Raw genomic sequence first — 23,437 nt, 5'->3', positions numbered from 1 at the left:
TTTGAATCCTTGCGTCACTACTTAACAGCAATGTGATGTGCATCTTGAACCTTTTGTGTTATTTTAGTTATTCAAATTTTTATGAAGTATAGCATGATAATTCAATACATGTAGAGTACATAATGATCAAATCAGGATAAACAAAACATTTCCATCTCTTTTAAACATTTAAAATATTGTATTAATAATCACACATATTTATGGGGTACAGTGTAATATTTCAATACATATGTACAATACGTACTGTTCAAACGAGGGTAATTAGTGTTTTCATCTTATCATTACTTTGTGTTTGGAGCCTTCAACCTCCTCACTTATAGCGTATAATAACCTATTATATATAATTCCCCTCACTGTGCCATAAGAACACCAGGACTTGGTATTTCTATCTCTGTGTTTGGGTACTTTATTTTCCAACCTCCCCAAGTTCTTCCTATGCCCCCACCTCACTCTTCCCAGTCTCTAGTAATCACTAGTATACATTCTGATTGACCTTTTTGTCATCCTCACATGGTAGAAGACATTGCAGTATTTGTCTTTCTATGTCTGACTTATTTCACTAACATAATGATCTCAGTTCCATCCATTTTGCTACAAATAACAGGATATCATTATTTTCATGATAGAACAATAATCTATTGTAATTATACATACATATACACACATTTTTTTCATACTAGTAATTGAACACAGGGGCACTTGATTATCACTGAGCACCATCCCCAGTCCTTTTTCTTTCTTCTTTTTATCATTTAAAAAACATTTTTTATAGTTATAAATGAACAAAATGCCTTTGTTTGTTTATTTTTATGTGGTGCTGAGGATCGAACCCAGTGCCTCACAAATGCTAGGCAAGCGCTCTGCCTCTGAGCTACAGCCCCAACCCCCTTTTTCTTTTTTCAGATAGTGTCTTATTAAGTTGCCCAGGCTGGTCTCAAACTAGGGAGCCTCCTGTTTCAGCCTTCTGAGTAGCTGGGATTACAGGCATGTGCTACCACACCCAACCACTACATATTCTTTATCATCTAAGGTCTATTTCATATCTTGCTTTTGTCAGTAGTGCAGCAACAAACAAGGGTATATAGGGGTCTCTTTGATATGCTGATATTATTTCCTTTGTATATGTATATATCCAGAAGTGAGATATCTAGATCATTTGGTAGATCTGTTTTTTAAGAAACCCCCATACTGTTCTTCATATATGACTGTATGAATTTATATTTCTATAAGTGATATATTTAGAGTTCCCTTTTTTCTATATTCCTGCCAGCATTTATTATTTTTGTCTCTTTAATGTTAGCCATTCAAACTGGGGTGAGGTGATACCTTATTGTAGTTTTGACATGCATGTCCCTGTGGCTAATGAGAGTAAGTTTTTTTTTCCCCCACAATGTATTGGACATTTGAATTTCTTTTGAAATGTGTCTATTTATATCTTTTTTCCATTTTTAAATTAGATTATTTTGGGGTTTGTTTGTTTAAGTTCCTTATATATTCTGAATAATAATCTTTTTTGACAATTTTTTCCATTCCGTAGATTCTCTACTCTTTTCCCTTTGTTGTGCAGATGCATCTTAGTTTGATGTAGTCTCTTGTCTATTTTTGCTTGTTTCTTATGCTTTTTAGGGTCTTGACGGGGAAAATATTGTCTATGTCAGCGTTTTAAAAGTGTTTCCCCATATTTTCTTCTAGTAGTTCATAGTTTGTTATATTTATGTTTGAATCCATTTTAATTTGATTTTTGTATAGGGAAAGATGGAGGTCAAGGTCAGTCTTCTACATGTGGATATCTGGTCTTCCCGACACTGTTTATTGAAGAGACTGTCCGTTCTCTAGTGTATGTTTTTGGCACCTTTGTTAAGTGTATTTTTAATGAGAGTAGTGTGGCACTTCCAGCTCTGTTCTTTTTTGCTCGACATTGCTTTGGGGTCTCCTGTGCTTCCATATTAATTTCTAGTTCTGTGAAGAAACCAGTCTCTGCTCAAAGGCTGTGTCTATAATAATGTGACTGACTTCCTTGGTCTTTACTGTCCTCCTCCACATCAGAGGTATTGAGCATGTGTATAATTACATGAGTTCCTTGGGTGGGGCTCACTGTTACTGATTTGTGATGAGGATTTAGTCTTCCTACTGACAGAATTTTCATAGATTGGACAAACCAGTACTGCTTGGAATAGTTATTTTATTGGATGGGTGACTGCTATTGACTTGTGACAAGGATTTAGTCTTCCTACTGACAGAATTTAATTGGCCAAGGCCTTAAAGAACAGTGGATTTCCATTAAAAGACTCTTTCTAGTTTGTTTGTACTGGATCTTGTACCCAGGGGCATGCCTTAACCACTAAACTACATCCCTATCCCTTTTTTTATATTTTATTTTGAGACAGGGTCTCACTAAGTTGCTTAGGGCCTGCCTTACTAGATTGCTGAAGCTGGCTTTAAACTCGAAATCCTCCTGACTCAGCCTTCTAAACAACCGGAATTCCAGGTGTAGGCCACCATACCTAGTGAGACTCCCCTCTTTTGTTGTTTTCAACTTCATACCTATTAGCTAAAACTTGAGAATACTTGATGTGCAATTCAAGAAGTGTTTCATTGCAATCACTGGTACATACCAGTACCATTTGGACAAAAAGGATATTCCTTCTCCCCCTCTCCAAAATCCTTTGTAGTCTCATCTATTTGGGGGCCTAGCCAGTTCATCAGACCAACTGTGGACTGCCAAACCAGTTGGTGAACATTGGAATAATTCAATCTTTCCATGACTGTGGACACTGATACCTTCCTCCTAAGAATAGGAGTCCCCTTTGTTGACCACCTTATTCTCAAGTGGAAAATGGTGCAGTTCTTTTTGAAGGTGTTCTACAAAGTACTGGATGAGTAACCTGTCTAGAGTTCCACTTCAACATCTGCTTTTTCCCCACCTCTTTGTAGTATCTAATGGCATTTAAACTGTGGTAGAATCACTGTACTGTGGGTATTGCATAAAAGAAATATCCCTTTCTAGTCCATCTTTCTTCATCTCTTCAGATGTCTCTTCTGTTAAAGGATGAGCCTATCAATCCAGTTTAGTATTTGTGAAGGGACTATGTGGGGAAACAACTATTCCAGCAACTTCACTATGCCTTCAAGAACTTGCCCTGGAGTCCAAATCTTAAGGAATCCATCTCTAATCCTGTAGTACTGCCCTTGAACTTCAGGGTTTTGGCATTTGGTGATGAATATTGCTTGTTTATTCTAAATAGGAAATATCATGATATTATGGGTCCAAAAGGAACCTTGGGAAGTTATGAATTTCTCTAAGGATTTTAGATTCCTATGTTTAGCATTAATATTCCAGTTTGGGGGTTCTTCTTTTCCAGTTGAACTTGTGGATTTTTATTTTTGACAAATTGGAATTTTCCTGTGTGAAATGCCACTGCTGTTGTGTTCAACTTGCATTTCCATGACTGAGAAGCCTTTGAGTTGCCAAGTACTAACCCACTGCAAAGCAGGACACCATGTCTCACAAGACATCAGCCATGTGTGTGCTGACCTGTGTGTTTAATTCTTAAACTTTGAAGATGATACTTTCTTTCAAGTAACCCTGAATTCTTAAAAATTTAGTCTTCCAAAAGTCTGTACTAACTCATCTGAGCCATATGCAATGTATTTTTGTGCTTATGCCCATAGGTAAGTTCATACCTTCACTTGAAAGAGTGTCTTATACTAGATCTCCTAACCAACTAGCTAGACCTTCCAACTGCAGATATTTTAAAACAGGAAAAGAGATACAGTTGGCCTTTACACTTGCTGAGGCTGGCTTTGAACTCGCAATCCTATAAAATCTCCTGCCTATTGAAGTAGTCACTTTTTTTTTTTTTTACCCTTTGAGAGCCCAACATTCATCAGTTATTAAGCTATAAACTTGTTTAAATAAATGTATTTAGTCATTTGATCATTCATCAAAAAAACACTTATTTAAATCCCATACTGAGAAGGCTTTGACAGTATGATGTAGAAAAAGAAAATTTTTGTTAAGTGACTCAGTGGTTACACCAACCTGCAATCTTATTAAATGATGATCTCAAATCTAAACTTATCTAACAACACTCTGTTAGAATCAATTTTTTTATACAATTTTCCCCAAAGTCTTGAATTTAAGTTTGTTTCAATAATCAAAGGCAGTCGGATGCAGTGGCGCATGCCTGTAATCTCAGCAGCTCGGGATGCTGAGGTAGTACAATCTTGAGTTCAAAGCCAGCCTCGGCAAAAGCAAGGTGCTAAGCAACTCAGTGATACCCTATCTAATTAAAATACAAGACAGGGCTGGGGATGTGGCTCAGTGGCCAAGTACCCCTGAGTTCAATCCCTGGTATCCCCTAGCAAAAAAATAATAAAGAAAAGAGACTATAAATGCTAATACGAAGGTGAAATTGTTAGTGTAGCCCATATGGCTTAGTTTTCAATAAGAAATCTTTTTTTTATTATTTATTTATTTATTTTTCTTCTTCTTTCAATAAGAAACCTTGAGAAATCAAACGATAAAATAAAACTTTGTTTCAAACTCCACAAAACCCTTCCAGAATTTCTAGAAACTTTTTTTCAGAGACATCTAGAGCTTACTCAGAAGGACTTCCTAGGGAACTGTTTCATTATGTATATAATTTTTTTTTTTTTTACAAATGAAACAGTTTGATAATTTCTGGATTCATTTTTGAGGTTTGTCGTTTAAAATATTGGTCATTCTCCAGAGGAACCTTCTTGCTCTTATGAAGTTTTGCTAATCTTCCCTTTTGGAAAAATATCTTGAAATTAAAATGTAACTTTAAAATACCTTCATAGAGCCTTTTCAAATCACATTAAGTGACCGTCTCTGTGTGGCACTATGAATTTACTACATATATTTATGCATTTTTGGCCATGAGTGGTTAAGAATGAGAATCTGCCAACCAAACTCTGGATTCAAGCCTGGGCTGTATCAGAAATCACCGTCTAACCTTGGGCAAACATAACTTTTTTTTTTAATTGGTTGTTCAAAACATTACAAAGCTTGTGATATATCATCTTTCATACATTTGACTCAATTGGGTTATGAACTCCCATTTTTACCCCAAATACAAATTGCAGAATCACATCTGCATATTAGTAATTGTTGTATTCTGCTACCTTTCCTATCCCCTACTATCCCCCCTCCCCTCCCCTCCCATCTTCTCTCTCTACCCCATCTACTGTAATTCATTACTCTCCTCGTTTATTTTCCCATTCCCCTCACAACCTCTTATATGAAATTTTGTATAGCAATGAGGGTCTCCCTTCATTTCCATGCAATTTCCCTTTTCTCTCCCTTTCCCTCCCATCTCATGTCTCTGTTTAATGTTAGTCTTTTCTTCCTGCTCTTCCTCCCTGCTCTGTTCATAGTTGCTCTCATTATATCAAAGAAGACATTTGGTATTTGTTTTTTAGGGATTGACTAGCTTCACTAAGCATAATCTGCTCTAGTGCCATCCATTTCCCTGCAAATTCTATGATTTTGTCATTTTTTATTGCTGCATAGTACTCCATTGTGTATAGATGCCACATTTTTTTTATCCATTCATCTATTGAAGGGCATCTGGGTTGGTTCCACAGTCTAGCTATTGTGAATTGTGCTGCTGTGAACATCGATATGGCAACATCCCTGTAGCATGCTCTTTTAAGGTCTTCAGGGAATAGTCTGAGAAGGGCAATAGCAGGGTCAAATGGTGGTTCCATTCCCAGCTTTCCCAGGAATCTCCAAACTGCTTTCCAAATTGGGCTGCACCAATTTGCAGTCCCACCAGCAATGTACAAGAGTACCCTTTTCTCCACATCCTCGCCAGCACTTGTTGTTGTTTGACTTCATAGTGGCTGCCAATCTTACTGGAGTAAGATGGTATCTTAGGGTGGTTTTGATTTGCATTTCTTTGACTGCTAGAGATGGTGAGCATTTTTTCATGTACTTGTTGATTGATTGTATATCCTCCTCTGAGAAGCATCTGTTCAGGTCCTTCTGAATTCATTTATTAACTCTAGCAGTTTCTTTGTAGACCCTTTTGGGTCTGTTAAATATATTATCATGTCATCCGCAAATAGTGATAATTTCTTTTCCTATTTTTATGCCTTTAATTTCTTTTGTCTGTCTAATTGCTCTGGCTAGTATTTCAAGAACTAAATTGAATAGAAGTGGTGATAGAGGGCATCCCTGTCTTGTTCCAGATTTTAGAGGGAATGCCTTCAGTTTTTCTCCATTTAGGGTGATGCTAGCCTGAGGTTTAGCATATATAGCTTTTACAATGTTGAGGTAAGTTCCTGTTATCCCTAGTTTTTCTAATGTTTTGAATATAAAGGGATGCTGTACTTTGTCAAATGCTTTTTCTGCATCTATCGAGATGATCATATGGTTCTTGTATTTAAGTCTATTGATGGGTGAGTAGCATTTATTGATTTCCGTATGTTGAACCAGCCTTGCATCCCAGAGATGAATCCTACTTGATCATAGTGCAAAATTTTTTTGATATGCTTTTGTATTCGATTCGCCAGGATTTTATTGAGAATTTTTGCATCCAAGTTCATTAATTTTCTTTCTTTGAAGTGTCTTTGTCTGGTTGCGGGATCAGGGTGATGTTGGCCTCATAGAAAGAATTTGGAAGAGCTCCTTCTTTTTCTGTTTCTTGAAATAGCTTGAAAAGTATTGGTATTAATTCTTCTTTGAAGGTTTTGTAGAACTCCGCTGTATACCCATCCGGTCCATGGCTTTTTTTGGTTGGTAGTCTTTTGATGGCTTCTTCTATTTCTTCCTTTGTTATTGGTCTGTTTAAATTGTGTGTGTCTTCCTGACTCAATCTGGCCAGATCGTATGACTTAAGAAATTTATCGATATCTTCAGTATCTTCTATTTTATTGGAATATAGGGTTTCAAAATACTTTCTAATCATCTTCTGTATTTCTGTAGTGTCTATTGTGATATTGCCTTTTTCATCCATATGTTAGTAATTTGAGTTCTCTCTCTTCTTCTCTTCGTTACCATGGCTAAGGGCCTGTCGATCTTATTTATTTTTTCAAAGAACCAACTTTTAGTTTTATCAGTTTTTTCAATGGTTTTTTTTTTTGTTTCAATTTCGTTGATTTCTGCTCTAATTTTAATTATTTCTTGTCTTCTACTACATTTGCTTTGTTTTGCTCTTCCTTTTCTAGGTTTTTGAGGTGTAGTGTGAGTTCATTTATTTGTTGGTTTTTTCTTTTTTTGAGGAAAGAACTCCAAGAAATGAATTTCCCTCTTAAAACTGCTTTCATTGTGTCCCATAGATTCTGGTATGTTGTGTCTGTATTGTCATTTGTCTCTAAGAATTTTTTTTATCTCCTCCTTTATGTCTTCTCTAACCCATTGATCATTCAGTAACATATTGTTCATTTTCCATGTGGTGTAGGATTTTTCCTTCTTTTTTATCATTGATTTCCAATTTCATTCCATTATGGTCAGATATGGTGCATGGTATTATCTCCACACCTTTATATTTACCAAGAGTTGCCCTATGGCATAATATATGGTCTATCTTTGAGTAGGATCCATGTGCTGCTGAGAAGAACGTGTATCCACTTGATGATGGTTGATATATTCTGTATATGTCGGTTAAGTCTAGGTTATTGATTGTGCTGTTGAGTTCTATAGTTTCTTTATTCAGTTTTTGTCTAGAGGATCTGTCTAATGGCGAGAGCGGTGTGTTGAAGTCACACATGATTATTGTGTTGTAGTCTATTTGACTCTTGAATTTGAGGAGCGTTTGTTTTATGAACGTTGCAGCTCCATTGTTTGGAGTATACAAATTGATAATTGTTATGTCTTGTTGGTGGATGGTTCCTTTTAACAGTATATAGTGTCCTTCTTTATCCCTTTTGATTAACTTAGGTTTGAAATTGATTTTATTCGATATGAGTATGGCCACTCCTGCTTGCTTCCGAGGGCCATGTGAGTGGTATGATTTTTCCCAACCTTTTACCTTCAGCCTGTGTATGTCTTTTCCTATCATATGAGTCTCCTGAAGGCAGCATATTGTTGGATTTGGTTTTTTTTTTTTTTTTTTTTTGATCCATGTTACTAGCCTATGTCTCTTGATTGGCGAGTTTAGGCCATTAACATTTAAGGTTACAATTGAAATATGATTTGTACTTCCAGTCATGTTTATTTATTTATTTATTTTAGTTTGGCTAGTTTTTACTTTTTGGTTATTTTCCTCCCCCTTTACTGAGATACCTCCCGCTGTTATGTTTGGGCACTATTTTTCAATTCCTCTTCTTGTAGTATTTTGTTCAAAATGCTTTGCAGTGCCGGTTTTCTCACTGCGAATTCTTTTAGCTTTTGTTTATCACGATTTTAGGTTTTAATTTCATTGTCAAATCTGAAGCTTAATTTTGCTGGATACAGTATTCTTCGTTGGAGTCCATTATTTTTCAGCGTTTGAAATACGTTGTTCCAGGATCTTCTCGCTTTCAAAGTCTGTGATGAAAAATCAGTCGTTAACCTAATTGTTTTACCCCTGAATGTAATCTGCCTCCTTTCTCTCGTAGCTTTTAATATTCTCTCCTTGTTCTGTATGTTGACTATCTTCACAATTATATGTCTTGGAGTTGGTCTATTACGGTTTTGAATGTTTGGGGTCCTGTAGGTTTCCAGGATTTGGCAATCCATTCCATCTTTCATCTCTGGGAAGTTTTCTAGAATTATTTCATTTAATATGTTGTCCATTCCTTTGGTTTGAATCTCTATGTCTTCTTCTATCCTGATGACTCTCATCTCTTGAATAGATTGCTCATGGAATTTAAGCATCTTTTTTGTGTTGACTACATTCTTTTCAAGTTGATAAACTTTCTTCATTATCTGATATTCTAACTTCTACTTGATCTAGTCTATTTGTAATATTCTCCTTTGAATTTTTAATTTGGTTTATAGTTTCCTGCATTTCTAGGATTACTGTTTGATTTTTTTTAAGATCTCTATCTCCTGGTAAAGCTCATTCTTTGCCATCTGAATTTGTTTAATTCATTTTCAAAATATACTTTTATTGCTTGGACTTGCTGTCTCATGTCTTCTCTAATATTCCTTTCCATCTGAGTTAGGTATGCCTGGAGTTCTTTCCCTATCCATGTTTCTGATGCTTCTAGGTCCTCCTGTAGAATTAAGTTGTCCTGCATTGTTTGTACTCCTTTTTTCCCTTGTTTTTTCATGATGTTCACATCACTTTCCAGCCCTATTTGATTGCTGTGTTTCTGCTCTCTTCTATAGATTTGTTTTGGTTTTGTATATCTCTGTTGTCTCTCCTTTGTTTTGGTAGTCTATACCTGCTAAAGTGGATTCCGCTGGGAAGGAATTCCAACGGCCGAGCTCCAGTGACGTCACCTCTCTGCTATGGCTCCTTGCTGGGGTGTCCGAATGGAGGGGTGGGACTGGACTGTCTCTGGCTGGTTTCAGCTCCTGGTCACCGGCAGGCGAGCAGACTCCAGCCGCCCAGTTGCGCGGGCAGCCGGCGGGCATCTCTAGCCGCCCAGTCGCATGGTCGGTCACCCAGGCAGCGGGCGGGTGATTGGTTGCCGGTGGGCGTGCGACGGGCAGCGTGCTGGCTGTTGCTGGCAGGCGGGCGATGTCTAGTCGCCCAGTTGCATGGTCGGTCGCCGCCGGGCGGGCATTCTCCAGCTGTTCAGTCACGCGGGTAGTGGGTAGACTGTTGCCGGCAGGCAAGCGGTCTCCAGCAGCCCAGTCTCGAGGGCCTGGCCTCTAGTCCCCTGGTTTCTCCTGCTAGACCAGATTTCCCCTGAGTGATGGCTCTCGGCAGTTCAAACTGTACTCTGGGCCTGTGGTTTGTTGGATGTGGAGGGTGGCTATTGGGAACCCCGGCACTCTATTGTTTTGTTTTTTTCCGCTTGCCCCTCCTCCAGCGCTGGCTAGACAGGTTTTGTTTTAGCTGCTGATGGGAGGGGGAGTTGAAGGTCAAGTGTCTCTAGTTCCCCCCCCCATCTTTATGCAGGCTCGCTCTGATAATCCCTCCCCAGGAAAGCCTAGGAGATATTTTATGCAAATTCCCCCCCCCCCAGTAACACACACCTGTTTTATTGTTGCATCTGCTGGAGAGTGGCGGTGGTTACTTCAGCTCTCCAAGATGGTGGCCGCTGGTTTCCTTGTTGGAGTTTCCCCGTCGTGGGGATAGAACTGTAACGCTTCCTTCCCTTCTGAAATCCTGAACTCAGCCGGCAGGATTCCACAGAATCCGCAGCACGGTTTCTCCCTGCTTGCTGGTCGCTTCTCAGCAGCGCCCCGCCATCTGTAGCCGCGGGGCTGGCCGTGTGGATCAGTCAGCCTGCCAAACATTACAACTTAATCTGAGCTTCAATTTCTTCATGTGTAAGCTGGAGATAATATGTAATTCATGGAATTTTCTGCAGGATAGAAAGGAACTATTATCCATAAGCTACTCACTTAAGTTTCCAGCATAAAATCATTGCTCCAAAAGATTAGCCATCAATTTTACTGTCTTTTCTGTCATATAACTCAAGTACAATTCCTTATTTCTTTTATCCCACATTCTATCAGGCAAAGCAACCCCACGGAGTAGCTAGTCAATAAACATTTGTTAAAGTAGTTAGAGATAAGTCAGGCATTTTAAAAGGAAATAGCTTTTCCTTGTGGAAAAGATGAAGCAGCAGCTGTATTTGGACTTAAGGGAGGACTATTCATTTCTGATGCATAAACTTCCCTTGTTTATTCCCTGCTCTTCTACCACTGCAGACTTTTCAGGGTGACTCGAAAGATAGAGGATGAAATGACAGTCCAAGGACCTTCCTGAGGTGACTGCATATGTATCTATGAATGTTTTGTGATCTTTAATCAGTCAGCTTCTGTGTGAAACTTATAAAATTTTATAAAATTCATAAACATTTTTGTAAAATACTAATTTTAAGAATTATGTATCAGATTCAAATGAACTGTCACCAAGTAAGCAGTAAATTGGAAGGTTAGAAAAGACTTTAAAGGGTAGTTTCTTGCTTTTCTAAAAGAAGTTAATAGGATAAGACCTACAGGATGCCAGAATATAGATAGCTACCATAAAAATTCATTTCTTAGACTTCACTGATGGTAGAATGTTTTATCACTAAACAAGTTTAGGCACAGAACAAAGATATTTTTGATAAATAGTTGTCTTACAATTTTAAAATAAGATGGAAGGATAAAGGAAACCTTATTTCAGCAATTTGAAATAAATATCTGTAATTAAAGTTAGTTTTATAACACTGAAGCTAACTTTGACAGTTTACTTTTTTAAAATATACAAAGCTTACTTCATATTACTAAAAATAATGAAAACTAGCAAACAAAGCAACTTTTGAAATATTCTAAAATTGAGACTTCCCACTAAATCATATTTAGTCTAAGAATTCTAAAACAAAACCCTCACTGGAATGAAGACTAAATGGTTACTAGAAATAAGTGTGATTATTTTTTTTCCATCTGATTTTTGCCAGATATCCTTATATGTGTTTTCATGTTATAACTTTGTAATTATTACAAAATTGTGTGAGAGATACACTTATCATCCCAGCATCATAAGATGAAGTCTCTGGGATGGGAGAGGCTTGGTAGTTGGCCGAGACTCAGTGTTGGCACTGGGATTTATTAAATCCAGAGCTCACTGCTTCCTCTCCCTTGTAGAAGGGCAAAGCTCTAGGCCCCATGAGAAATGAGGGCAGAAAGAATTTTGATTAAAGTTCTGTTCAGTCCTTTGGCATGTCATTCAGTTCTCATATTCCATCAGATTGAGTCAAGGGGTAAAAGGTACTTTAAAAAAAATGTTTTCATATAAAAGCTTTTACCTAGAGCCAAGAGAGCCACTACCTGGCACTATCATAAAAATTTAAAAAGGAGAAGTTTTATTTTGTTTTTTAATTCCAAGTTTTATTTCTCTTTTGTTGATCCTAAGGTAGTTCAACATTTGGGGACATTCGAGCTTTTATTTCTTTGACTTTGATGGCTTCTAGGCCTCTATTCCATCATATGAAGTGCAATGGTCTTTTTCTCTCAAGCAATTTGTCATCTTTTGATGAATTTATTTAAAGCTAAAAGCTTTTTCCTTTTCTTCCATGAAGAAAAAAAATTATGGTTAAAATGTAATGATTCATACAGGACTCTGTCAAAAAACCACCCAACAATGAATCTGAATTAACTGATTGTAACATGATTGTTTTTTATGTTTAGAATTAAAGTTTATAATTCTATTTATTTATTTTAGGATGTAATTAAAGCCATTGTACAGAGTGGTGGCATCAAGCATCTAGTTACCATGGCAACTAGTGAGCATGTAATAATGCAGAATGAAGCCCTTGTTGCTTTGGCATTAATAGCAGCTTTAGAATTGGGTAAGTACCTCAGTGACAAACTTATTTTCTCCTATTTTTATCTTGGATAAAAGGAAGTGCAGGAGTGGAATAAAAGTCAGATAAAACCTTAAAACGGATTTTTTAAAAAGTCATATAAAACCTTAATCGGAAGCATTTTGCCAGTGTGTATGTGTTCTTATCTTCTGTCACTCTTCTGCATATTTTGTGTTCAAAACTTCCAAAAAGCAGTTCAAATTATTCCATTAGTTTCTCCATCATCCCTGTGGGCAGTATTCCACCCAAGCTAACTCATGCACACCTAACATATGGGAAGCAACCTTTGGCTCAGGAACCAATGGACTGATACAGTCATTCATGGACTGTGTATCAATGTCATACAGCCTGTGATTAAGGCCTAAGGCTGCTTTACATGAAGAACTATACACTGGTAGGCATGTCCTGTCCAGTTCTAAGCCATATGTGTAAACACTATTAACGCATCTCTCATTCCTACTGATAATGTACATCCATAATTCTCACACAGAGGCAAGTAGACCCATCAACTTGAGAAGGCAAAAGCAGAAGAGAAATATGGCATATCTTCCTCTAGTATAAGATTTACTAGATTTATAAATAAGATGTGAATTTTTTGTCATCTTAATTTAAATAATTATAAAATTTATACGTAAGTAGAATGTAAAAATGCTTCCATTTGAAAGATAAAAAGACTGAAAATGACTTTGGTGGATGGTTAGAGATGCTTTGGAGGTCCTTGCTTAGCCTCCCACTGTTTAGGTAGATTATAAGAGTCTCTCTAGAAGTCCACACACTCTAAGTGCGGAGGCCTTGAGAATCAAGACGTGGTATCAAACCATCTTTGCTGGTCTAATTTTAAATGGCTCAGGGAGGGAGCAATTAAAGAATATTTTGATCTCCCAGCCTAAGGTGAAGCTGGTTTTATGTCCTACATATATTGTATCTTCCAAACAAGGTAGTTTCATGAACTTTCTGATAGCTGATAATTTGTTTGAGTCTGGTCACCTTACATAGTCTCTGAGTACACTGCTGGGTTATATGGTAGCTTCATGTTTAGTTTTTAAAGAAATTTTGAAACTCTTTTCTAAAGTGGCTGTCCCACCTTATGTTCTCAATAGCACTACATAAGTGATCTAATTCTCTGATTCTTCACCAGCATTTGATCTCATCACTATTTTTTTTATTTTAGCCATGCTGACAGCCATATTGTTATATCTCTAGTTTTAATTACTATTTCCTTAATAGTTAACAATACTGAACATCTTTTCATGTCTTTATTTGCCATCTTTATATTCTTCGGTGAAATCCGTATTTTATTTCTTTTGCCCATTTCTAATATTTTTCACCTATGGAAGTTTGAAAGTTCTTTATTCTAAAAGATTCATGGTTTTTGTTTCACGTGTAAGCCTGTGCTCCATGTTGAGTTAATATATGTAGAAGGTAAGAGGTTTAGTTCAGAGTTGTTTTTTGTTGTACCTCAAATTGCTGTCCCACCATTGAGAAAACTTTCCTCCACTGAATTGATTTTGTACCACTGTCAAGTACCAATTGATAATATATGTGTGGGAACCCAGAGTGCCCTCTATTCAGTTCCTTTGATCTGTGTATCTGTCTATCCCTTCACCAATCACTCCACCTGTTTTGATACTGTAGCTACACAATATGCCTTAATATCATAAATAATAATAATATAGGAGAAATTCTTCTACATCAAGTTGTTTTAGTTATTCTAGGGCCTATGGTTTTTCCATGTAACTTTTAGTATAAGCATGTCCGTCTTATTTTCTAAATTGCCTTTTATTAAGAGGAATGTTTTAATGATGAATCATAAGCCGAAACTCCTGAAGTCTAGTATTGTTTACTATTTTCACAAGGTCTGAATTTAATATTTTCCCTTTTGGAAAGGTTCACATGGTTAGTTTCTAGAAGAAGCAGCTAAGGGTACTTGGTTCATACACAGTGGATATAACTTACATTTTAATTGTTTGCTATTCTAGGAACTGCTGAAAAAGATCTAGAAAGTGCTAAGCTTGTACAGATTTTACACAGACTGCTAGCAGATGAGAGAAGTGCTCCTGAAATCAAATATAATTCAATGGTCTTGATCTGTGCTCTCATGGGATCTGGTAAATATTTCTTCTATGGTTGACATCAAATATAAAGTGTAAATGCTGACTTTGTGTATAAATAGCATTAGAAATTAGTTTATGGAGATTATAGGTTGCTTTTACACTGAAAATTCTCCCAAAAGATTTTTTATAATGAAAAGTATCATATAATAAATAAAAGCAAAAAACAAGTTAATTATATAAAATAACACTTTAGGGTCAATGAAACTTATAAAAAAAGAAGTTCTGATTTCGTATGCTAAGCTACTCCCTAAGGAATTGTTCAAGGAATCTTTGGTATTTGTACCATGGACACTTGAAAAGAATGTGTATTCTACTGTTGTTGGGTAGAGTGTTCTACTCTAAATTCCAATTAGATCCTGTGGGCTGGTTATGGTGTTGAGTATCCTATATTCTTGCTGGGTTTCTGACTAATTATTCTATCAATTGTTGAGAGAAGAGTGTTGAAATCTTCAAATGTAATTGTTTTGTTGATTTTTTTTTTTTTTTTTTTTTGGTGCTGGGAATTGAACCCATGGCCTTGTCCATGTGAGGCAAGCACTCTACCACCTGAGCTATATGCTCAGCCCCCAAGTTCTGTCAGTTTTTCCTTCCTATATTTTTTAACTCTATTTGTGTGGATTTAAGATTGCTGTGCCTTTATAGATTGACTCTTTTGTAACTATGTAATATACCGCTCCATTTTTTCTTGCACTGAATTCTACTTTATCTGACAGTAACATAGCTACTCCTACTTTTCTTTTTTTTTCTTAATTTTATATATATATATATATATATATATATATATATATATAATTTTAGTTGTCAATGGGCCTTTATTTTATTTATTGATATGTGGTACTGAGAATCAAACCCAGTGCCTCATACAGCTCTGTCACTGAGCCATAGCCTCAGCCCTGCTCCTGCTTTCTTTTGAATTATATTCATATTATCTCCCTCCACATTTCCAGTTTCCATTTGTATCTTTAATATTTGAAGTGTCTTGTAGATAATTTAATGGAGTCATGCTTTATAATCCACTCTGCCAATGCCTTTTGATTGGTATGAATATTTACATTTAATGTAACGACTGATATCTTTTATTGTGTGTGGTGCTGGGGATTGAATGCAGGGCCTTGTGCATGCGAGGCAAGCACCACCTGAGCTATATCCCCAGCCCACGACCAATCTCTTATGGTTTAAGTGTACAATTCCATTTTCTTTTTTTTTTTTTCATACCTTCTGTAGGTTGCTTGAACAAGTTCTAGTTCCTATACTCTTCGTATTTATAATTTGTCATTAATATTTTCTCTATATACATTTAAAACTAGACTCTCGTAATTTTTGCTTCACTAATTGAATGTGATACAAAAAAATTCTTAGGTAAAATCTACTGTCTACCCTTGTATTTAACCCCCGCCCTCACCTTTTCTTAATCATTTCCTTTGAATCAGAAAACTCCCTTAACCATTTTTTTAGGTTAAGTAATCTACTAACAGCTTATAGTTTTTCCTTCCTTATTTCTCCTTCATTCCTAAAAAGTGTCTTCTCTGATAGACTATTCTGGGTTCCTAGTTTTGTTTTTTGTACTTGAACAAATGCTATGCCACTTTCTTCTAGACTCTTCTGGTATCCATGGCTTCTGATGAGACAGCCATTGTACTCCATTTCCCCCTGCCCAAGTAAAATGTTATTTCTGTCTCCCAAATTTTTTTCATTTTAGACATATCATTTATGACATGGGTTTATCATATGTCAAGTTTGTTCATCTTTTTGCATCTATAGGTCATGTCTTTTACCACTATTTATTCAAGTATTTATGCAGCTCTGACCTGTTGTCTCATTCCAGGTATCTGATGAGAGATTTAGTTATAGTGTTAAAGCTCCTGAGAATTTAGTTTTTCTCTTTTTTTTTCTTCTGGTGTTTAAAGTGAGCAATTTTTGTTTTGTTTAGTGGTACTGGGGATTGAAACCTGGAATGCTTTACCACTGAGCTACATCCCTAGTAAATTGCTGAGGCTGGCCCCAAACCTACCCTCCTCCTGCCTCTCCTGGAATTATAGGTGTGTGCCACTGTGCCCAGCTTCTTCTGTTCTGTGTTAAAGTTCACTGATTATTTCTTCTGTTCCCTACATTCCAGCATTAATCCTGTCAGGTTTTTTTTTTTTTTTTTTAGTTCTAAAAATCATACCATTTGCTAATTCTTTATATCTTCTATTTCCTTGATAAGACTTTTTTAAAAATTTGTTTTAAGCATGTTCATAATTATTGAGCTACTTTTTAATTGCAGTAAAATATACAAGACAAAATTCTATTTTAACCATTTCTAAGTACATAGTGGCATTAAATACATTAAGTATAGTTAAAGCTGTGTACCATTCATCTGCGTACCATCTTCCATCCTCCCAAAGTGAAACTCTGCACACATTAAACCACAGCTCCCCATGTACTCCTACCGTCTGCCTTTATGAATTTCATTGCTCTTAGCACCTCATATAAGTGAAATGATAAGACGCAAAATGACAGATATTTTATTTAACTTAGCATACATCTTTAAGGCTCATCAATGTTGTAGCACATATCAGAATTTCATTCCTTTTTAAGGTTGAAATTTTTTTGTCTATCCCTCTATTAATGGACATTTAGATTATTTCCATCTTTGGCTCTTGTGAATAATGCTGCTGAGAAGATAAATATAAAATTATCTCTATGAATCCTTATTTTCAGTTCTTTTTGGTGTATATGCAGAAGTGGAATTGCTGGTAATTCTGTTTAATTTTTTAAGAAGCTGCCATAACTGTTTTCCATAGTGGCTGGGCCATTTAACTTATCCACAAGTAAAACATATGGACTCCAGTTTCCCAATATCCTTACCAATATTTATTTTCTCTTGTTTCTGTAATAGCCATTTTAATGAGTGTGTGGTGCTGTCTTTTTTTGAGATTTTGATTTGCATTTCCTTAATGAGTAGGGATGTTGGAGATCTTTTCATGTGCTCGTTTATAAATCTTCTTTGGAAAAATGTCTATTCAAGTTCCTTGTCTATTTTTAAAATTGTTTTGTGTGTTGAGTTGTAAGAGTTCTTTATGTTCTGGATATTAATCTCTTATTAGATATGATTTACAAATGTTCTCCCATTCTGTGGGTTGCTTTTTTACTTCATGATAATGTCCTTTGTTGCGCAAAGGGTTTATTTTGATGAAATCCAGTTCATCTATTTTTTTTCTTTTGTTGCCTGTATTTTTGATGTCATATCCAAGTACTCATTGCTAAATCCAAGGTCATGGAGTTTTTTCATTGTTTTCTTCTAAATACTAAGTTTTAGCTCTTTACCATATACAAAAATAAGCTCAAAATAGAGCAAAGATTCAACTTCATTTTTTGGTATGTGGTATCCAGTTTTTTCAGCACCATTCATTGAGAAGACTGTCCTTTTCTCATTAAATTGTCTTAGCACCTTTGCCAAAAATCATTTGACCACATATGTGAGGGTTTATTTCTGAGCTCCTTTCTATTAGTCTGTTATGTGTGTCTGTGTACCAGCACCATGATGTTTTGATTATTGTGGCTTTATATCAAGTTTTGAAGTGGTGACCTCCAATTTTGTTCTTTTTCAGGATTGTTTTGAAGATTTTTTCCTTGAATCATTTCCATTTTTACTAAAAATACTGATTCTAGTATTAGATGTCAGTCCTATCAAAATAAATATATGAACTTTAGGAGTGTTGATTTATCAGATTTCCCCCTTCCATAGTAGATTCTCAGTCTTAAAAGGAATCTGATATTTTCCTATAATTAAGGTTAAACAGAGCCAGAAACACGAGGATAAGAAATCTGAAAGGCAGCCCAGTGTCACAGAAATTTGTTGGAATGATGTGAAGTATAAACTTCATTTGCCACCAGATTAATTTGAAACAGATTCTAAGGGTTTCATTATTAAATCATTAGACTTCATGTTTGAACTGGTGAATAGGGTTCAGTTGTAACTAAACTTTGAGATCATACAATGAACTGTATTTAATTATAACTCATTATCCTAATTGACCTTAGACTATAGACCTTGGCATGATTTCTTTATAAAAATGTTTCAAATATAGTTTCTGATTTATTACATTTCTGTGCCTAGAATTGTTCCTAGTTTATATAGTGATATTAAAACTACCTAACACAACTACATCTGCCATCTTGTTTTTGCCTTCCAGAATCTCTACACAAGGAAGTGCAGGATTTGGCCTTTCTAGATGTTGTATCCAAACTTCGCAGTCATGAGAACAAAAGTGTTGCCCAACAGGCCTCCCTAACAGAGCAGAGACTCACAGTGGAAAGCTGAGAACTGCCTCTCCCTGACATGTGGCACCATCCCATCTAATTTCCCCTTTGTCCTCCATCCAGCTGCCTCTTCCACTTCATTCTCTACTACATCACTTGTGCATGCGTGTAATGTTCCAATATCAATTGAAGAACTGCTGTAGGTACCTGCCTAATAAGATTTCTAAACCCATAGTTAGTGTGAACATGACTGTCAAAACAAGTCTCCACCCATAACTGTTCTCTTGTATTCCTGTTGCTTGAGCTACATTAAGTAGAATGTGCATGTTGTAGTCCTATGATGATGTAAACTTGGTACAACATAATGACTTGCTCCTCACATGCAGTAAACCACATAATAACGTACTGGTAAATTAGAAACAAAGAATGCAGCAGGATCTGTCTAGCTTGAAGATGAAATTGAATAGTAAAAAAAGTAGCTCCATTTCTCTTTTTTTGGGGAGGGTACTTGGAAAGCACAATGACCAAAACAAACTGTATGGCTGCTCCTTCATTAGTCCTACCTACTAATGTCAATCCCATGGTACCTAGAGTTAAATAAAATTCCAGTGCTCACTCTTTATCCTATGATTTTTCCTGTTCCTAACTGTGTAGACTACTGAAAACTGCCATAACCTTGGCAAGACTTCTGAGGTTTCTGATTGATTCCATATTTAATTGACGGTCATCAATAGCCTAATATTGAAAACAGTTGTAGTTTTCAGTGTGGTTAGCACTAAGAGGTTAAAGAATCCCTTTTTTGAGTTTTGCCTGTGGCACCTTAGATTCTGATATATGTGTAGTATCATCTCAGAACTCCTTCCATCACTTAATCGGCATTGTTAACATTTGTCTTTAAAAGCCATTGGCATTTGTTTTCAACTGAGGAAAATTGAGTATAGCACATTTAAGAATGTATTTTTTCTGTCTTTCATCATTCAGGTTGAAAGCAAGAAGTTCATCTTTCATAGTCCTTTTTAAGCCTTATAGTGAGACATAGGAGGAAAGATGAAGAAAATAAGCTTGTCTAGACTAAATAAAGGAAGGCAGGTTATAAAAGCCATAGTAGTCAGTCCAGTACATCCTGCAGGTGGCCTCATACTAATCACTATTCGGGTTTCCCACTCCACTTTCCCACTGAGAACTACAGTAATCTTATAGGCTGTAAGAAAGCCAAGACTTGAGAAGAACCCCTTGGCAAAATATAGTGTACTCTTCACTGCCAATACACTATGGGTTTTTAGAGCTTTGACACACGATCTTTGTAAATTAATCAGAATGTCCCTGTGACCCATCTGCCTTCTCCCCATACCCAGGTTTGACCACTACTGGCCTACAAGGGAGGCTGGGCTTCACTCCAGGACTGCAAGGCAGCAGAAAAGGGCTGCCAAGGAGGGGACAGGAGTTCCTTCCTCTCTGAGATGCCCATCTCTGTGTGATCCAAGTTGGACTTTTGACTCATACAGCTGTAATTCAAGAATGTTAAAACCCTAATGAAGAACCTTTTGATTGTTCCCTTTGATATCTAACTCTAAGGGACTATTGTGAGTGCTTATGCTACACTTTCTGTAAGAATGATCTTGTATTTATTGTTGTTCTCCTGGGCTGGATAGTGGACTCTATTTTGTTAGGTTTTGAAAGACATCTGTAATGTTACATAATAGACTATCCATATTAATAACTTAATAAATAGTGTATCAAACTATAATAGTATCATTTGGTTTATTTGTGTATTTTACATGTATTTGCTCATTGTGGGTACTCAAATAAGTATTGGTAAAATGAATGAATTCCTACTTATGAAGTTTCCAGAATGCCTGAATTCATTCCAGATAGACTTGATTGATAAGTGATCTGTCCTTATTGAAAAGCATTATAAGGCAAGCCTCAAAACAGAAACATTCTATAATCATAGAATTGAGAGAAGTCACCATTTGGGCTAGCTGCCAACAGTCATTCACTAATAACTCTAGTGCCCCAGCTCCAGCAAAACCAAGTGCAGGTCAAATCACCAATTCTACAGGAGGACCAGAAGGCTGTGCCATAGGATGACAGGGTCAGCAGTTAGTACACTAAACCACAGCAGTTTCTGGGAGAACACAGACTGTTCCATTCCTCATCTGCTATTACTAATTTTAGTTTAAAGGCCACTGTTAAAACCAAGGGAGAGAACTAGAAGAGTAGCACAACAAAGCTTGACCTGTCATCTTGTGACAGATCTAGAGCACAGATGAAAAGCAGAACAGCCAAGAATCCCAGCATAGAAGATGCCTGAATGCAATGCACTAGAATGGTCCACCTTTCCCTCTGCCCTAATAGCAATTTGGAATCTTGCTAATCATCTGCCCAGATTGTAATTAGCTCAACAGTTGATCAAACGCTAGTTCAGAGTCCAGCGGTTCCCTTGATAAAACATTTTGAGCATGCTATAAGAATGGAGATGTGAAACAAAGTTTTTCGGTTCTAAAGTAGTTTCCTCTCAAATGGAACAGAATGTAATTCTGGATGCAAACATTAGTGTGGAGTGGTCTGAGAAATACTGCATGTGAAGAATTCAGAAAGATGCTCCTCGGTGCCATTAGAAGGCTCATCTAATTCCATTGAACATACAAAGTGAAGATGTCTGAATGTTAAGACATTTACTTAGGGTGAGCATTACCCTTTTGTGTCCAGCTGTTAACAGAATCAGTAAGTTTAAAAGCCCCTCAGCTCCACACAAATTCTAATATAAAAACACTTGGAAGAATGCACACTACCTGTCCCACTTCCTAAGCAAACCAGAGGATCAGGCTGGTGTTATGAGCAGTGCCATCTCCTCACAGGTAGCTCAGATAGTTACTCTGCTCCCCAGTATTACCAGTGCAGCTTTTAAGGAGTAAAAATGGAACAAGTTGGATACTAAGTCATTAAAGTTAGGGCTTAGGTAGAATTGAAGTTTATACCCATGACCACCCCAAAGCCAAACTTGCTTTATCTTTTATGTCTAACCTCTCATCACATATTTGGAACTTAACTATGACCCAGAAATACATGGTTTTCCTGGTAAACGTATGTACAATCTTTAACATGCTTAGCCACACAGTTAAAACCTCGTTCAATATGTGCAAGAACTTCATGGTGTTTGTCACAAAGGGCATACATATATAGAGAGAAAGAGGCAAATTTTTTTCTGTTTTGGGATTCAGTTAAAATAGCTAGTAGTTGTTTTATTTATTTTAAGGAAGTATAAAGCCTAATTCTATCATTATTTGAAGTCCTTTTGTTTCAAGTTTGGGATTTTTAAATGATATAATTTCGAAAGTTTTTATTGTTCTTTGTTTTAGTTTTGCTTTTCATCACTGTGATCAAAATATCCAATAAAAACACCTTAGAGGAGGAGAAATTTATTGGGGGCTCATAGTTTCAGAGGTCTCAAGCCACAGGCAGCTAGTTCCACTGCTCTGGATCCAAGGTGAGGCAGAACATCATAGGGGAAGGGCCCAGTGGAGGTAAGCTTAATCTGCTCAGCTCATGGTAGGGTCAGGAAGCAGAGAGAACTCCACTTACCGGGGACAAAATACAAACCCCAGTGACCTACTTCCTCCAGCCACACCCTACCAGCCTACAGTTACCCCCCAGTTAATTCATATTGGGGGATTAATATGCTGATGAGCCTAACCATTTTATCACTGAACGTTCTTGCATCATCTCACATGTGAGCCTTTGGGGGGACATCTCATATCTAAACCATAATATCTTAAAGTAGAAACTTTTAAAGCCTTATCCAGGCTTCCAGTATATATACTTTAACAGTATATCTTTTTTTAAAAAACATAATTTATTTTCAAGTATAATTGTGAGACATTACTATTAGTCCACTAGTTACTGTGTCATTTATTGATTTCCAGGAAGGAATCCTTATGAAGAAAAGAGAATCTAGTTTACCATCAGCTTACTGAAAAAAATTAACTCCTACGTGTTTATTTTGCATTTATAACCACATCCACTTTAACATGGACCTCACTTCTGGCCAGATGTCTTTATTTTTCCCTTTGGAAAGGGAGTGCCCTATAAAGAATAGAGCCAAGCCTAGTGGGAATGGAAAGAGGCCAAAACTGTCTACTAGTGAGTGGGTACACCCCTCCCTTCAGGGTATCTATGTATTCACATGAAAAACCTCCTTAAGGGACTTTCACAGTATTTGTCCTGTTACCATCCTCCCATCACCAGAGGTCAGGGCTTCTGTCCTTGACTTCTTCAGGGAGATTCAGATTCTCTGCTTTCCTCTGTGTCAAGTATAGGTACATCAGACAAACACTAAACTCACTTAGAATAACTGAATGAGGAAGGTTAAACAGTATTCTAAGATAATAGAAAGGCTTGGAGATCACAACCCAAAACAGAAAAAAGATGCAATATCAGGTGAAGAATGAGAAAGAAATATTTGAACCAGAGTAACCCTAACTTCAGGCTCATCTTTACAGGAACCCAAAATAACCAATTTGAACTGCACCCAACCATCAGTAGACAACTCCCTTTACCCCACCTTTTTTTTTTTTTTTTAAGTTTCCAGAATGCAATCCAGGCTACCACACCTCTCCTATAGTGACGTGTAGGGGAGGAGTCCTGAGTGAATCATGTTC

General features: G+C 36.7%; 1 protein-coding gene and 1 pseudogene across 8 annotated transcripts in view; one reads left to right on the top strand and one right to left on the bottom strand.

Annotated features, from left to right (window-relative positions):
* Positions 1–20,523, top strand: part of Rap1gds1 (Rap1 GTPase-GDP dissociation stimulator 1) — a 145,998-nt gene extending 125,475 nt beyond the window's left edge. For 4 of the 8 annotated variants that reach the window (XM_040293068.2, XM_005338562.2, XM_021735443.3 and 1 more), the window contains 3 exons: positions 12,276–12,402; positions 14,397–14,525; positions 18,710–20,523. In XM_040293068.2, coding sequence (XP_040149002.2) covers positions 12,276–12,402; positions 14,397–14,525; positions 18,710–18,837 — 384 coding nt within the window. In that variant the 3' untranslated portion in view covers positions 18,838–20,523. Of the gene's footprint in view, positions 1–10,777; positions 10,837–12,275; positions 12,404–14,396; positions 14,526–16,461; positions 16,571–18,709 lie in introns of those variants that run through there. The other 4 variants (XM_078021893.1, XM_078021892.1, XM_078021891.1 and 1 more) reach the window with 2 other exon arrangements.
* On the bottom strand, positions 209–10,491 carry LOC144366974 (ferrochelatase, mitochondrial-like; annotated as a pseudogene).
* Positions 20,524–23,437: the final 2,914 nt, after the last annotated feature.

The sequence above is a fragment of the Ictidomys tridecemlineatus genome, chromosome 9 (assembly GCF_052094955.1).
Source record: "Ictidomys tridecemlineatus isolate mIctTri1 chromosome 9, mIctTri1.hap1, whole genome shotgun sequence".
NCBI lineage: Eukaryota > Metazoa > Chordata > Mammalia > Rodentia > Sciuridae > Ictidomys > Ictidomys tridecemlineatus.
Note: the sequence above shows the minus strand (reverse complement) of the source record. Positions and strands in the feature narration are given on the sequence as shown.